We start from the raw sequence: 18,144 nt of genomic DNA, 5'->3' as shown, positions 1-18,144 counted from the left end.
TTTCCCTCTCCTTAAAAGCTAAAAAGGAAGAGAAACTGATACCACCTCCTCTACACTACTGTAAGATCAACAAGCAGACTCTGTTGCCCCATCTACACACGCACGCCCTCTCTCTCTCTCTCTCACACACACACACACCCCTACACACACACACACACATACAAGACAATCCACAGGTACACACGCTACCTAATTTAACCATCCCCTTCTGTGAAAGGACTGCTGCTATCTACCCAAACAAATGTGACTGGAGTTTGTTTTAGATTTAACTTAGATTTTATGCTATTTATGCCTTTTTTTTGCTGCTCTTTTTTTAAACGTATTCTTTTTAAACTGTATTGCTTATTGCACTGTAGAGGCTGGTGAGAAACAGTATTTTCAGGCTGGGTAACACCATACGAAATGACAATAAACTTCTTGAGTCTTGAGTCTTTCATCCCCTCATCAACAAAACCTAACACCAAGGTTTTCGCACAGTATCCTCTGAGGCGGTTCACTAACAGGACAAACTGCAGTCTGTTCAGAGCAGCATACGCTTAGCTGAGGCTTTAAAGCCGATGTCTGGAGCAACAGAAGCTGAACAATGTGCAGACATGGAAGCTGTTGGATTGTTTTTAAATACTTAATTCTACACTTCAAAATAGAATAAAACGTTTTACAGCTATGGGATCCATTAAAGTCAGTGAAAAGGTTTGACTTTATTGTTATGGATGAAGAATCTCAAACACAGAAAAGAAGCAAAATTCAGCAATAGATCTGCTGAATATAATTACAATTACAGAACTGTTTAAATGTTTTTAAATGACACTGTTTGGTTTCTTGTAATAATAATATCAAATTATGAGATCAATTTCATATGGATATGCACTTAAAGTAAATACAGTTATTGCAGAAGAACTGTTTAAATAATATATAACTAATTTTGAGCAGTTTAATTAGCTCCATAACTGTTCTATTAATAATCAAATACGATGAAAGAAATATTATTTTTACAATTTTTATTTATTAAATCTATTTAGATTTTGTAAAAGCATTCAGTTATCTACAATGTAAATGTAATTTAAATGCCGTTTTCAGACACTACCTGTCACGGCTGTGGCAGCAGTTGTGTGGTGTTTGTGTGAAAGGACACAGAGCATTTGCTGTGATGAGATTCAATTCAATTCAATTCAGTTTTATTTATATAGCGCCAAATCACAACAAAAGTCACCTCAAGGCGCTTTATATTGTACAGTAGATTGCACAATAATGAATACAGAGAAAAACCCAACAATCATATGACCCCCTATGAGCAAGCACTTTGGCGACAGTGGGAAGGAAAAACTCCCTTTTAACAGGAAGAAACCTCCGGCAGAACCAGGCTCAGGGAGGGGCGGCCATCTGCTGCGACCGGTTGGGGTGAGAGAAGGAAAACAGGATAAAGACATGCTGTGGAAGAGAAACATAGGTTAATAACAGATATGATTCAATGCAGAGAGGTCTATTAACACATAGTGAGTGAGAAAGGTGACTAGAAAGGAAAAACTCAATGCATCATGGGAATCCCCGGCAGCCTACGTCTATTGCAGCATAACTAAGGGAGGATTCAGGGTCACCTGGTCCAGCCCTAACTATATGCTTTAGCAAAAAGGAAAGTTTTAAGCCTAATCTTGAAAGTAGAGATAGTGTCTGTCTCCCAAATCCAAACTGGAAGCTGGTTCCACAGAAGAGGGGCCTGAAAACTGAAGGCTCTCCCTCCCATTCTACTTTTAAACACTCTAGGGACAGCAAGTAGGCCTGCAGAGCGAGAGCGAAGTGCTCTAATAGGGTGATATGGCACTACAAGGTCATTAAGATAAGATGGGGCCTGATTATTTAAGACCTTGTATGTGAGGAGCAGGATTTTGAATTCAATTCTGGATTTAACAGGAAGCCAATGAAGGGAAGCCAAAACAGGAGAAATATGCTCTCTCTTTCTAGTCCCTGTCAGTACCCTTGCTGCAGCATTTTGGATTAGCTGAAGACCTTTCAGCGAGTTTTTAGGACATCCTGATAATAAAGAATTACAGTAGTCCAGCCTGGAAGTAATGAATGCATGAACTAGTTTTTCAGCGTCACTCTGAGACAGGATATTTCTAATTTTAGAGATGTTGCGCAAATGGAAGAAAGCAGTCTTACATATTTGTTTAATATGTATGCTGAAGGACAGGTCCTGGTCAAAAATGACTCCAAGGTTCCTCACAGCATTACTGGAGGCCAAGGTAATGCCATCCAGAGTAAGAATCTGGTTAGATACCATATTTCTAAGATTTTCAGGGCCGAGTACAATAACCTCAGTTTGATCTGAATTAAGAAGCAGAAAGTTAGCGGCCATCGAGGTCTTTATGTCTTTAGGACATTCCTGCAGTTTAACTAATTGGTGTGTGTTACCTGGCTTCATGGATAGATAGAGTTGTGTGTCATCTGCATAGCAGTGAAAATTTATGCTATGTCTTCTAATGATGTTGCCTAAGGGAAGCATGTATAATGTAAATAGAATTGGTCCTAGCACTGAACCCTGTGGAACACCATAATTGACCTTAGTGTGTGAAGAGGACTCTCCATTTACATGAACAAATTGGAGTCTATTAGATAGATATGATACAAACCACTGCAGTACCTGTAATACCTACAGCATGTTCTAATCACTCTAATAGGATATTATGATCAACAGTATCGAACGCAGCACTGAGGTCTAGCAGGACAAGCACAGAGATGAGTCCACTGTCAGAGGCCATAAGAAGATAATTTGTAACCTTCACTAAAGCTGTTTCTGTGCTGTGATGAGCTCTGAAACCTGACTGAAACTCTTCAGATGAGCCATTCCTCTGCAGATGATCTGTTAGCTGTTTGACAACTACTCTTTCAAGGATGTTTGATATGAAAGGAAGGTTGGAGATTGGCCTATAATTAGCTAAGACAGCTGGGTCTAGAGATGGCTTTTTGAGTAAAGGTTTAACTACAGCCACCTTGAAGGCCTGTGGTACATAGCCGATCATTAGAGATAGGTTTATCATATTTAAGATTGAAGAATTAATTAATGGCAGGACTTCTTTGAGCAGTTTTGTAGGAATGTGGTCTAAAAGACACGTTGATGGTTTGGAGGAATTAATAATTGAAGTTAACTCAGAAAGATCAATTGGAGAAAAAGAGTCTAACATTGGTAATTTTTTCTCTAATGATAAAAATTTTATTTGTGAAGAAGTTCATGAAGTCATTACTAGTTAACGTTAAAGGGATTGTTGGCTCAGTAGAGCTCTGACTTATTGTCAGCGTGGCTACAGTGCTGAAGAGACAGCTGGGGTTGTTCTTATTTTCTTCAATCAGTGACGAATACAAAGATGTTCTGGCTTTGCGGAGGGCTTTCTTATAAAGCAGCAAACTATTTCTCCAGGCTAAATGATGATCCTCTAAATTTGTGACACGCCATTTCCTCTCCAGCTTACGAGTTATCTGCTTTAGGCTACGTGTTTGAGAATTATACCACGGAGTCAGGTACTTCTGATTTGAGACCTTAGTTTTCACAGGAGCTACAGTATCCAGAGTCGTACGTAGTGAGGAGGTAAAATTATTAACAAGATAATCGACCTCTGTTGGAGTAGTGTTCAGATAGCTGCTCTGCTCTATGTTGGTACAGGGCATTGAAGATGATAACAGTGGGTGGATTATATTCTTAAACTTAGTTACAGCACTTTCAGAAAGACATCTAATGTGATAAAGTCTACTCCCCACTGCTGTGTAATCAATTATTGTAAATGTAAATGTTATCAGGAAATGATCAGACAGCAGAGGGTTTTCAGGAAACACTGTTAAATGTTCAGTTTCTATGCCATATGTTAAAACAAGATCTAGAGTGTGATTAAAGTGGTGGGTGGGTTCTTTTACATTTTGAGAGAAGCCAATTGAGTCTAATAACAGATTAAATGCCATGTTGAGGCTGTCATTTTTAGCATCTACATGGATGTTAAAATCACCCACAATAATTATTTTATCTGAGCTGAGCACTAAATCAGATAAAAGTCTGAGAAATCAGAGAGAAACTCTGTGTAAGGCCCAGGTGGACGATATATGATAACAAGTAAGACTGGTTTCTGAGTTTTACAGCTGGGGTGGACGAGGCTAAGCATCAGGCTTTCAAATGAATTAAAAGTCTGTCTTGGTCTTTCGTTAATTAATAGGCTGGTGTGAAAAATTGCTGCCACACACACCCCTCGGCCTGTGCTTCGAGATTTCTGGTAGTTAGAATGACTCAGGGTGTTGATTCATTTAAACTAACATAATCATCCTGCTGCAACCAGGTTTCTGTAAGGCAGAGTAAATCGATTTGTTGATCAATTATTAAGTCGTGTACTAACAGAGACTTGGAGGAGAGAGACCTAATATTTAATAATCCACATTTCACTGTTTTACTCTTTGGTTCAGATGTGGATACTGTATTGTTCTTTCTTTGTGATTTTTATGTTTAAGTTGTTTATTGCTGGTTTTTAGTTTGTTTTTGTCTGTTTGGGAGCTGACACAGTCTCAATGGAGATGGGTTTTGGGGGTAGCAGGAGGAGAGAAGCTGCAGAGAGGCGTGTAAGACTGCAACTCTGCTTCCTGGTCCCAACTCTGGATAGTCATATTTTGGGGGTTTAATAAATTGGTCCATATTTCTAGAAATGAGAGCTGCTCCATCCAAAGTGGGATGGATGCCGTCTCTCCTAACAAGACCAGGTTTCCTCCAGAAGGTTTGCCAATTATCTATGAAGCCCACATCGTTTCTGGGACACCACTCAGACAGCCAGCAATTTAAGGAGAACATGCGGCTAAACATGTCACTCCTGGTCTGATTGGGGAGGGACCAGAGAAAACTACAGAGTCCGACATTGTTTTGGCAAAGTTACACACCGATTCAATATTGATTTTAGTGACCTCCGATTGGCGTAACCGGGTGTCATTACTGCCGACGTGAATTATGATCGTACTGTATTTATGTTTACCCTTAGCCAGCAGTTTTAAATTTCGTTCAATGTCGCCTGCTCTGGCCCCTGGAAGACAATTGACTATGGTTGCCGGTGTCTCTAGCTTCACATGTCTGAGAACAGAATCGCCAATTACCAGAGTTTGACCCCCGGCGGGTGTGTCGCCGAGTGGGGAAAAACGGTTAGACACATGAACAGGTTGGTGGTGTACCTGGGGCTTCAGTTTAAGACTATGCTTCCTCCTTATTGTAGAAAGTGAAAATAACAAAGGTGAGGACAGAACTAAATATAAACCTAAACTGGGAAAACCTGAAACCATAACTCAAAGAACAACACGCAGGAAAAAACATAAGGAGGTTAACACAGGGGATGAGGAGCGGAGAATGAAGAGCAGAGAGACACGGATATTCACCAAGCTATACTGATGTAGCGACAACAAACAAATCCAAACAGACACTATATATACACAGGCAGGAGGGTGAGGGAACGAGGCACAGGTTCAATTCAGTTCAATTCAATTCAATTTTCGGATCCAGAGTCTGAGTCGGAGGTCTCAGTTTGCTCTGGATTCCCAAAGGTGCGCATTTCGGCTCCCACTATGGTCTCACATCAACTTGTGCAGCACGGCTCTGGGCCAGCTGGAGGCTCAGACAAACCCAGCCAGCAGTTTTCATTGTCAGCTGGGAGTTAACAATGAAATTTGGTTCTTCCTTCATTTGCTCCTCGCTCCAAGCTGACTGTGACAAGTCTAGTTTTGCTATAAGAAAGGAGCAGAATATAACCAAGAACAATCATGGAGAGGCTCTGCATGGTAAAATTTGCATGCACACTTGTGGTTTGTATGTTGAAACTTATTTTTGCTTCACTTCCTTTTGTGCAAAATAACTTGTATGGTGAAACTAATTAACAATTAACCTCAACATACATAACTTCAGAAAACATTTTAAAACCAGTGAACAACAGAACAATCACTGATGTCTATGAATGTGTTTTGAGATCTGAAGTAATCTGTAATTTAAACTTAAATATAAATTGTAATTTTGATCATATTGGTGTTAAACTGGCTTCAAAATACATATTAACCTCCTACCTTTTATTAATTTCAATTTTATTTAGTTATTACATTTATTTTAGTTGTAAATATTACAGTGTCAGTGAAACTGCATGATTAGCTAAACAAGAAAATTACACATTTGGTTTGGAAGTATTAGTATGTCTAAACTGAAAGACAGCTTCTCCCTTTTCTCTCTCTTTAGCTCTATTCTAATCACTTCCTGTCTTTCTGAGTTCACACATTCTTATCTGAAACTGATCACTAATGACAGCTGCTTTCAGTAGTTAATACTGAAATACTGTGAAAGTAGTCCCATCCTAACAGATCTAAATTTACATGTTTTGATTTGAAGCTGATCAGTAACAGGAAACATCGACAGTGTAAGTTGTGCCTTTTTGCATCTCAGTAAAATAGAGTAGTTTATCTGAAGGTTGCCAGAACGTGGAAGTTCCTATAAAAGTCTGTCAAACTGTCACGCTCATAATCATTAGTAGTGTAGTCCTATTTTAAATAATTAATTATTGATCATGTTAATTCAGGTTCCTCTTTGTGGAAAAAGTAATGATGATGGAGAAAAACAGCTATTATTGAGAATGCATCAATACATTAATAATGAGTAATAGTGTTACTTTTCAGAACTTGCATTGATATAAATAAATGAGTACTGGCAAAAACAACAACTCAAACCACTAATTGGCCTAAATACCATAAATGCCAAATTCCGAAACAGAAAATGTACACTTTTAAATGTTTTAAAAGTGTTTTTTTTTCTTCACCTCTAGGAATCCAGAGCAAACTGAGACCTCCGACTCAGCCTCTGAATCCAACACAGCCAATGCTTTAGTTCCACAGGGCCCCAGCTTGGTCTCACAGTAAAAAACCTTAAACTGAACATTGTCAATACACTTGGAAGGCAGTCCACGTTTGAACAACATAATATCACATTATTACAATATACATAATTATCACGTTCATACAATATAATATTTATATTGTACGAACGTGAAAGGTTTTTGTTATAACGTGATAATTATGTATATTGTAATAACATGATATTATGTTGTGATATTATTTAAAAGTGGGTGTTTTTCTTCATTGATGTGTTTATCACCAAAGTATGGACTTAAGATGGAATATACATGGGGCTGCTGTTGAACTAAACTACATGACATTGTGGTAGATACTAAGTGATGGGCAGGATAGTGTTAGTTTGTTACAGACTAAAAATAGTCCAGTGACAGTGTGAGTAATAATTAAAAAAAAAAATTCTGCAAAGTAATGAACATGCTAGTTGTACTTCCTTTTTCACATTTCCACACACAGAGTGAGAACAGTCTTTCTGCTGGGTTTGTGGTATGTTGGTTTTGCTTCTGTTTCTAATGTGAGGAGCTTTTTAAAAGAAGCTGATCAGTAGCAGGAGCCATTTCTGACTGTTAGCTGCTGGACATATGTGCATGCCATTTAATAAATACACACACTGAACAGTAAGGAGACATGGAAGCTGTGCTGGGATTAATGGTGATTCTCCTGGGACTGTCTCATGGTGAGATACTCTTTTTACATGTGTCACTCATCATTTAATACTTTTTTAACCTGTACAAAATATTTGACATCGTCCTCAGAGATTCTAAAGCAGCACGAATACTTACACAAAATTACAATATCTGTAGTTTGTTTTATTTTATGAACTTAATGTAAGAATCTATTGGCTACATCTGTAGTACATGACGATTTGAGCAGAGCTTTAGTTCCTTTTTTTCTTCTTTTTACCAGTTTTAGTAGCAGTGGTAAATTCTTAGCTCACTATGCACCTTGGCAGCCTTGTTGCAGTGTGTTTAAGTGAGTTCTGGCTTTTTAAAGGACTTTATTCTTTCCATCCTTATCAGAGACATCAAACTTATTTGTTACTTTGATGGACTGCCTGATTTTGAAGAATGTGTCTCAACTTATTGATTGGCTGTTTCTAGGAATCCAGATCTTAAGTTAGTTATGCCACGCCGTGACTACTGATATGCTGAAAAATGTATCGGTTGCATTACTTTTTCATTTATAATGCCACCTTCAGAAATGGACATCTCCGTCCTGTTTGTGTGCAGATTCTTTCCTCTGAAATATGGGTTCCTGTTTTCTGTTTGACAAACACCCATTTCTTTTCTTTTTTCACATGAAAATACTTTAGTTTTTGCATTCATCTAAAATCTGGAGAATGTGTCTACCTGTATTTCTTATTTACTAATATATTAGTAAAGGTTGGACACATTTGTGTGATAACTTTGGGATTATGGATGCAGTATGTTTGTTCTTGAGCCTCTATTACCTACAAATTGCAAAACTGCTACCTACTCTGAGTAAAATATTAAGAGCTGACAGATTTATGGCAGTAGTGCTACTATAAATACTTTGATACCATTCAATTAAAACACTGGGTTATCCAAAACATAATTTGATATTAGGTATAAACATGGTAATACAAAAAATACTTTTTAACAAGTAAAAGTCCTCACATCAGTAAGTTTTGGTTTGCTGATAATGTTGATTCAGTTTTTGTTGTGATTTATTTGGTAGAAACTAACAAATCACAAATGTTTTTCTTTTTTAATGTTTCAAAATTTGCAGGTGTGGAAACTCACTGTGATGGCAGACAGGATGGAACTCAGTGTTATGGAGCTTTGGGAGGAACTGTGGACATCCAGCTGATGGACAGCACCTCAGAAATAGCTGGATACAACCTGTTAAAGAATTCATTAGTAATACTAGTTGTCAGAAATAATAGTGTTATTTTTAATACCATAGCACACAGGTCTCTCTTATTTCCCAGTAATGGAACATTTAGGATCAATAACCTGAGCAGGAATGACAGTGGTGATTATACCCTTCAAACCTTTGAGTCAGATGGAAGATCATCAGGCATGTGGACTTTACAGTTGTTTATTCAAGGTAAACATCGGGAAATTCAACCTTTAATTGATGTAAATGCAATATTGTTTTGGATATCTTTATAATATAGTATACATAATTTCAGATACGTATATTTTGTGCATCCCCTGTTTTGAATTAGCATATGAATTAGCCATAAATAATGATAATCTACATGATGCACACTACATTCACCGAAGTATTGCCCACATCTCTTAATCTTTGAATTCAGCTGGTTTCAGTTCCATTGCCACAGATGTATGAAACCAAGCACCTAGCCATGCAGTCTGCCTCTACAAACATTTGTGAATAAATGAATCAATTCTAAAGAGCTCATTGAATATGTGCATGTTACTGTAACAGGATACTACCTTTGCAGCAAGTCATTTTGAGATATGTCTTCCCTCTTAGATATTCCACGATGTACTGTAAGTGACTGCAAAGTGGAAAATTTTAGTTACTATGGAAAATCAGCCACCAAGTTACAGGCCATGTAACGTTACACAGAGGGAAGCATAGTGTATGAAAGTGCATCTTATTATAATATCTAAACTCATCTGTGTGTGTTTCTCTCAGCTCCTGTGTCCTCTGTCCTGCTGGTCTCTGAGTGTCTGTCCCAGGGAGAGAGGAAAGTGTCCTGCTCCTCTGAGGGAGGGGACAGTCCTCAGTACAGTTGGACTCTGGATGGACGCACACTGACAGATGCTGAGTTCCTTTCTGTAAATAATGAGGATAACATCATTATTCTGAAACAGCACATCTCAGGACATCTGGTCTGCTCAGTCAAGAACAACGTCAATAGTGTCTCCAAAGAACAGAAGATATCTGCCTGTGGTGAGTGAGAACATTTTGATAAAACAATAATAATCATGACTTTGTTTATTATGGTCACTTTGTACATTTATTCATGAATTATATGTTTTTACGTTTAGGCTTTATTTTCATCAACTGCACCTCAATCAATGGGACACAGGTGTCAGGGTGGGTGTATGAAGCCAATAGAACCTTGTGTATTAAACCAACAAGTGAACCTAGTTTTTAAGCTTACAAAATATCTGGCTCAGTCCTCAGGGAAATTAAAGCACCACAAATACAAGAAAGTAAGATTTGTGTACTTTGATTTTTTATTTAATATATTAATGTAAGAATCTATTGGCTACATCTTCAGTACGTGACCATTTGAGCAGAGCTTTCATTCTGTTTTTGTCTTTTTACCAGTTTTAGTGGGAGTGGTAAATTCTTAGCTCACTATGAACCTTGGCAGCCTTGTTGTGGTGTGTTTAAGTGAGTTTGGACTCACTTAAACAGAAACTAATGAATCACAAATGTTTTTCTTTTTAATGTTTCAAAATTTTGCAGGTGTGGGAACTTACTGTGATGGCAGACAGGATGGAGCTCAGTGTTATGGAGCTTTGGGAGGAACTGTGGACATCCAGCTGATTGACAGCATCTCTGAAATACCTCGATACGACCTGTTAAAGAATTCATTAGTAATACTAGCTGTGAGGAGGAAAAAGGTTATTTATAATACCATAGCACACAGATCTCTCTTTTTTCCCAGTAATGGAAAATTTAGGATCAATAACCTGAGCAGGAATGACAGTGGTGATTATATCCTTCAAACCTTTGATTCAGATGGAAGATTATCAGGCGAGCGGACTTTACAGCTGTTCATTCAAGGTAAATGTTGGGAAATGCAGCCTTTAACTGATGTAAATGCAATTGGGTCACATCTCTTAATCTTTGAATTCAGCTGGTTTCAGTTCCATTGACACAGATGTATGAAACCAAGCACCTAGCCATGCAGTCTGCCTCTACAAACATTTGTGAATTAATGAATAATTCCAATGAGCTCACTGAGGTTGTGTATGTTACTGTAACAGGATACTACCTTTGCAGCAAGTTATTTTGAGATATTTGTTCTCTCCAAGATATTCCATAATCAACTGTAAGTGATATTTTTGCAAAGTGGAAGATTTCAGGAGCTACAGAAACTCAGCACCAAGTGGCAGACCATATGAGAGATTAGGGGCATCAAGTGCTGAGGCACATAGTGCATGAAAGTGCATCTAATTATGGTATCAAAAGTCATCTTTGTGTTTTTCTGTCAGCTCCTGTGACCTCTGTCCTGCTGGTCTCTGAGTGTCAATTCCTGGGACAGAGGAGGGTGTCCTGCTCCTCTGAGGGAGGGGACAGTCCTCAGTACAGCTGGACTCTGGATGGACGCACACTGACAGATGCTGAGCTCTCTTCTGGAAATAATGAGAGTAACATCATCACTCTGAAACAGCACATCTCAGGAGATCTGGTCTGCTCAGTCAGGAACAATGTCAGTGACGTCTCCAAAGAACAGAGCATATGTACTTGTGGTGAGTGAGAACATGATGAAAAAATAACTTAATGATTATATTATCTGTAATATATTGTCTGTGCACCTGCAGCCATAAACAGTCTGTCTTAAACCAACAACAGACGATGGTTTTGATGACAATTCCGGCTCTTTTTAGAGAACCGGCTCTTTTGGCTCGGCTCACTAAAAAGAGCTGACTCCCAAGCAGCTCTTTGGGTTGTTTTGTTGATTTAATTAATTTATTATCAACAACAATATAAAATTTTACACAAAATAAATTACTAATGAAAAAACGTGTTTATTAATTATGTATGTTTATTATATACATATGCTTTTATTTATTCACGCCACATAAATTATAAGTGATAAATGTTAAATATCAAATAAATTATAAAATACAAAAAACAACTATTTACAATTCAACTTTTAACTCTTTAAATTGTCTGTTTTTTCTCCTTTTAAACAAATTTCAAGTGAAACAACACAAAACACTGCAAAGCACAACACAATAAAATATAGATTCAAATATGCAAAACAAAAAGAAAAAAAAAGCACCTTCAATAATATCACACTCATCTAACTGTGTTTTATCTTCTCATTGCACTGATGGTTGGACAGTTCTCAGGTGCCTGTGCAGGTTGTTTGTGGAGCCGGCTCTACATGATATTCTTTTCTTGCAGACTCTACACTCTACCTTTGTATTGTCAATAAAATTGAAATGGTTCCAGATTTTGCATCTTTTCTTGGTGTCACTCATTTTCTTCACTATACCTTTCTAATGTGTTGATGTTGTTTCTTGTTGTTGCCCCTGGCTCTCTTTCTCTCTCTCCCTCCTGCTCTGTTTGTGTGCTGCTGCTGCTGTGTAACTACCGCCCCTTCTCCCTCTGCTCAGCGTCATTCACTTCAAAGAGTCAGCCCTACGAGCCGTTTCGTTCACGACCACCCAACACTAGACTGTGTGCCTGCAAGTCTTAAAGATCACAATTAACAAAAAATAGTGGCATCCACCAGTGATACCTCTTATCCTCCTAGTAGACACACCTATGTTATCTATTTCACAATTACTGAATGTGAATGTGATTAGCCTTTGACAACTGGAAAAGGATTTAACTAATGTGAACCATAGTAGTGGCTGAATAGTAGTGGTGCAACGGATCAAAAATCTCACGGTTCGGATCACGGTTTTAAGTCACGGATCGGATCAATTTTCGGATCAGCAAAAAAAGAATATTATGCCTATTAAAAACATTCAACTCAAGACTCATTCCACGCAATTATATAAAAACAAATTAAGGTGCAATATAGGGCAGTACAGGGCTTTGTATCTGCCACTCCGCTGTGATATAATGAGCGGTCACGGTCACGTACCTTTCCGTTGCCCTGGAGGTCCACCCATTTGTAGTTGGGCAACAGAAGATGCCTGGGACAGTTCAGCCATAACTTTAAACTTTTCCTGCTCATACATGCCTGGGTACGATCTTGTCACTGAAGTGGACGCGCAAAGGGATATCATAGCATGGCTCAAGCACGCTCATCATAGTTTAAACCCCTTGTTTTGCACAAGGGAATACGGCCTCCCATCTGCAGCTAAACACCCCAGTAGCTTTTGTAATAGCTGTAGCCCAGTCGAATTGGGCAGCAAAGGGCTGCTTAAATGCCGCAAACTCCTCTGCTCCTCCACTTGGACCGCTAGCGCTGGCCATAATTATCGCTTGACAGACTGACCACGCGCACCATACACATACTTTTTTTCCTTCTTTTTCGAATCTTCGGATCAAGTGCGTGCCGAACCGTGGAGTGGGATCGGTTTGGATTATGGATCAACCGTGATCCGTTGCACGACTACTGAAAAGTGTAGTGGTTTGCACATTTGCCTAATGACCAAAAGATCTTTTGCTCTTTGGAGGAAACAAAAATCCCCTTGGGTTGCTTCAGAAAGGGTATCTGGAATGATATATGTAAAAAAGAAAATCTTACAAATCAAATACATGCCACTACCTGGTGTGATGAGTCTTTGTAAATAAAGAGTCAGCAAAAAGTAGATATGAACCACAGTACATAACAAATAACTCTCCTGTCACATCATTAACTTTGCTTGTGATTTTTGTGTCTCTGAACAGATATTTCCTTGCCTATATGTGGCTTGAGAGCTGTTGTGGTAATTGTCTTATTAATTGGGATTTCCATCTACTTTACTTGGAAGAAAAAGAAAAATGAAAAAGCTGAAGCCTCTGCTGTCCCGCAAACAGAATTCCCAGAAAACTCTGTTTTGATGGTCGAAATGAGAAGTTCTGCAACTTAGACCAACACTAAGTTGCAAATTTCATCTAGTGAAGCTATGAGTGTTTTTGGATTTGGATTCTGTGGAAACTAATAGAAAAAAAGATGTAAGAAGAGTAGTCCATAGTCATTTGCCACTTTTTTTCTAGGTAAAGCTGAAATTAGATAACGCTATAAACAAAAAGAATCAGCCCACTTGTCACTGCTGTTTATACTAAATTTTATTTCAGCAATCTTAAACAGTTTTTTAAATGATGCTTTCTGTCTTTTCTTTGGGAATTTGTTGAAAAAACGTATTCAGCATTTTGGAGAGTTAAATATGTTTTTGCCAGTGTATTGACAAATAAATAAAGATGTAAATACTGTTCGCTTACTGAAGTGAAAATCCTATATCGAAATATGATGTTATAAAATAAGTTTACATTGTACTAAAGATTGCATTTAATTTAGTAAATATTCATATTGTATACTTTGCTTTTACTTCTACTTCTACACTGCAAAAATAATTTTATATAACATATTAAAATTCATAGTGTACATTAGGTGATTTACAGACATAGTCATACACCTCTGTAATGTTTGTGAAAACAAATATTTTAGTTGACTAAATAATCATGCATTAAACAGTAAATGATTTTTGTACTCAGTCTATTTCATGCCCATGCTTATCGTCACTGTCTTAAATTTATTAAAATCCATCCATCCATTCTTATCCTTTTTAGCCTATCCCAGCTGTCTAAGGGCGAGAGGCAGGGTACAGGGGCAGGTCGCCAGTTGTTCACGGGGCTAACACATAGGCACAGACAACCATTCTCACCTATGGGCAGAGTTTCCAATTAACCTATCCCCACTAACTCCATGTCATTGGACAGTGGGAGGAAGCTGGAGTACCCGGAGAGAAACACTGGGAAAACATACAGACTCCGCACAGCAAGACCCCAGCCTGATGGTGGGAATTGAACTCTCTCTGGAATTGAACGCACTTCACTAGCTAAATGACAAAGCATTTGGCTACCTTAAGAGAATCATAGTTACTCCCGCCGTTTACCCGTGCTTCATTGAATTTCTTCACTTTGACATTCAGAGCACTGGGCAGAATTCACATTGCGCCAACATCCACCATGGGCCTTCCCCTGGTTCACACCAGATCACTTTGCCCGGTGCCGATCAGGGGCCCAAGTCCAAGTCCTTATTAAAATAATTAAACTTAAAGTTTTTTATTTAGTTGTTTTAATGTGTAATAAAAACACGGTTATAGCTTTACATTTAGTGAGCTATCTTAGCTATTTTAACATATGGCGGAGAGTAATGATGGGTAGGTTACTTCTAGTCGAGTGTATCGCTCAATACTGACATCTGCAGGACAAAAGAAATATTGCAGGCAAAATGGATAGAGCTTGTGCCAAGAGACTGAACTAGGTATATTTATTCTGACATCTGCACACCAAGTGACTGATGTATGTTCCTGTTTACAAAACCAGCTGATGATAAAGTGCTAATCTAAAGAGAAGTCTATATATTCCAATTAATTTCAATATAATAAAAAAGATAATATAATTGACTAATACAGTATGTAATGTTTATCATCATCATCATCATCATCATCGTTTATTTGTATAGCGCTTTACGAACACACAAGGCAGTCCAAAGTGCTGAACAACACAGATTAAAACAACTACCAATTTAAAAATACGATAAAATCATTACATACAATAAAATAAATAAGAAGGTGTCAGTTTCCTACAGAGTTAAAAGCCAGGGAATAAAAATAGGTTTTCAATCTGGACTTAAAGACCTGCACTGATGACGCTAGTCTAATTTGAAGGGGAAGGTTATTCCAGAGCATCGGAGCCACAATTGAAAAAGCTCGGTCTCCTCTGCATTTCAGCCGCGACTTAGGAACCGACAGCAACAGCTGCTCAGCTGAACGGAGCGAGCGAGGAGGAACATGTGGTTTCAGCAAATCAGATAAGTAAACAGGGGCCAGACCATTTAAAGATTTAAAAACCAATAAAAGGACTTTAAAACGAACCCTAAATTCAATGGGAAGCCAATGCAAAGAAGCCAGAACCGGAGTGATGTGATCGAATTTCCTACTACCGGTTAAAAATCGTGCCGCCGCATTTTGCACTAACTGCAGGCGTGACAAGGTGCCCGACCCGGCCCCTATTAAAAGGGAATTACAGTAGTCCAGACGTGAGGTGATAAAAGCATGAATAAGAGTTTCCAAATTGGGTTTGGAAAGGAAAGGCTTAACCTTTGACAGGCGTCTGAGGTGATAAAAAGCAGATTTTACCACCCCATTTACATGACCTTCAAAAGTAAGCGCGGAATCAAGTTTAACACCGAGATTAGTGATTGAACTCTTCAGATGAGAGGTCAAAACACCAAAATCAACATCTGGGGTATCAGTAGAGCGATGCGGGCCATATAAAATTGCTTCCATTTTGCGATCATTAAAATTCAAAAAATTATTTGCCATCCATAATTTAATATCACTAAGACAGTCAAGCAATGATTGACATGGGGAGGTATCCAAATGACTAAAAGGTAAATAAAGCTGACAGTCATCGGCATACAAATGAAATGACACTCCGTGTTTACGAAAAATCGCACCAAGGGGGAGTAAGTACAGCGAGAAAAATAATGGCCCAAGGATAGATCCCTGGGGCACACCCCAAAAGCAGAGGGCCACAGAGGAAGCGGCCAGTCCCAGTTTGACACAAAACTCCTTTTCGAAAGATATGATTTTACCCATGACAATGCCAAATCAGAAATTCCCACACAGTGATGTAAGCGGGAGATCAGCAGGTCGTGGTCCACTGTGTCAAATGCAGCTGTCATGTCCAATAGCACAAGCACAGCATATTTACCACGATCAGTCGCAACAAGAATGTCATTCATAACTTTAACAAGAGCTGTCTCCGTACTGTGAAAGGGCTTAAAACCAGATTGGAAGATTTCAGACAGTTGCGAGTCGTTCAAATAATCCAACAGCTGGGTATGTACAATCCTCTCCAAGATCTTGCTTAAAAAAGGAAGCTTGGAGATAGGTCTAAAGTTTGACATAGTAGAACTATCAAGGCCAGGTTTCTTAAGTAAGGGGTGTATGACTGCATGTTTAAACCCACTAGGAACTTGACCGGTTAACAGACTAGTATTGATAATTTTCAGGATATAAGATCCAATGGTGGGAAATACTTTTTGGAGAAAGCGGGGAGTAACAACATCATTCGGGGAGCCACAGGGCTTAGCATGTAGCACCAACTCCTCTAAATCACGCAGTGAAATCGGTGCAAAAGCAGGAAATAGGCTTGAGCAAGGCGCATGCATGGTCGGATCAACAATAGGTGGGATCAGAGGCCTCAGGCTAGCAATCTTGTCCACAAAAAAGGTAATAAACTTATTGCACATAGCCTCAGAGGACGGCAAAAGGTCGTTACCCTCCAAGTTAAGTACAGAATTTATCGTACTGTATAAAACACGAGGGTTATGAGAGTTGGCCGAAATAAGTTGAGAAAAGTAGGAGTGTTTATCAGCCTTAACTGCCCTCTGATAAGTTTTCCAACTAACTTTAAGGCTTCCAGGGACACATGCAATCTATCTTTTTTCCACTGTCTTTCACATTTCCTACATTGTCTTCTAATAGCTCGGGTACGATCTGTTAGCCATGGACTAGTCTTAGATTTACATTTTCTTAGTCTCAAAGGGGCAACAACATCAAGCACAGATTTACAAGCAAAGTCAAAATATAAAAGTAGGTCATCTGCAGTGGGCAACTCAGGGGCATAAGACATTAATTTGTCAAACAGTATAGAAAACTGAACAGAAAAAAATACTTTATACTTTATTGTTATGCAAGGAAGTATAAGAGAAAAATGTGAAATAAAGGGGAAGTTTTGTTTAGGAAATATAAGTGCTTTTGACTGTGGGAGTGCTTGTGTACTTGTGTGTGTAAGGGGAAAAAGCAGATTTTTATTAAGAAAACAGAAGCTTTTGTTTGAGATCAGTTCTCCTGCTTTGGAAAAACACTCTTCCACACGGTACTGATGAGGCAGGAATACATAAGCATAGGAGCGGAAAAACATATACCTTATTTGACATTATGAGATTACAATGATTCCAGACTGGAGAAAGTTTACTTTTTTTCTCTCTGGTTCCATTGTAACTTTTTTTTGCTGGGCCCCCCTTTATTTTACAACATCGCCAAAATGTCATTATTAGAAGTGTGTGTGAACTGAAAATCAATAATGTGGGATACTGTTTGTCCTTGATTTGGACAGCCCAGCGCGTGCTCCCGACGGGGAAACAAATTCTGTCAGTATACCTACCTTGGCACCATCGTTGTGCAGGTGAAGCCAAATACAAGATATGCATCATCATATTTTCTAGCCTTTGGCTTGGAAGGAAGTTGGTTTGGAAGCATATTTGGCGATGCTTCAACCTCTGCTTTGCTTTTATGTGAGAGCCCCCATCAAAAACCTGTCCATTATGCTAGCAGTGTCCAAGTATTCTTTTTTTTCTTTTTTTCTGTCTGGACAGCGATCTTGAATATTGTTCCTGGG

At 38.5% G+C, this 18,144-nt stretch overlaps 1 protein-coding gene and 1 long non-coding RNA gene across 3 annotated transcripts; one reads left to right on the top strand and one right to left on the bottom strand.

Moving 5' to 3' along the window:
- Nucleotides 1-1,382: 1,382 nt before the first annotated feature.
- Nucleotides 1,383-9,569, bottom strand: LOC120442047. Its single transcript, XR_005614491.1, has 3 exons — nt 9,321-9,569; nt 8,664-8,762; nt 1,383-1,428 (listed from the first exon to the last, which is right to left on the bottom strand). It is a non-coding gene; the product is annotated as an uncharacterized LOC120442047 (long non-coding RNA).
- Nucleotides 7,342-14,256, top strand: LOC120442038 (peroxidasin homolog). 2 transcript variants are annotated; one of them, XM_039617769.1, is made up of 6 exons: nt 7,342-7,576; nt 8,650-8,970; nt 9,526-9,783; nt 10,309-10,629; nt 11,061-11,318; nt 11,918-12,454. In XM_039617769.1, the coding sequence occupies exons 1-6, from the start codon at nt 7,528-7,530 to the stop codon at nt 12,076-12,078; spliced, it is 1,368 nt and encodes a 455-aa protein (XP_039473703.1). In that variant the 5' UTR covers nt 7,342-7,527; the 3' UTR covers nt 12,079-12,454. The 2 variants fall into 2 exon arrangements, with proteins under 2 accessions (XP_039473703.1, XP_039473697.1); XM_039617763.1 differs by lacking the exon at nt 11,918-12,454 and adding an exon at nt 13,420-14,256 and having other exon boundaries at nt 7,343-7,576.
- The last annotated feature ends 3,888 nt before the right edge of the window (nt 14,257-18,144 follow it).

Source organism: Oreochromis aureus, linkage group 2, assembly GCF_013358895.1.
Source record: "Oreochromis aureus strain Israel breed Guangdong linkage group 2, ZZ_aureus, whole genome shotgun sequence".
In the NCBI taxonomy this organism is placed as follows: domain Eukaryota; kingdom Metazoa; phylum Chordata; class Actinopteri; order Cichliformes; family Cichlidae; genus Oreochromis; species Oreochromis aureus.
Note: the sequence above shows the minus strand (reverse complement) of the source record. Positions and strands in the feature narration are given on the sequence as shown.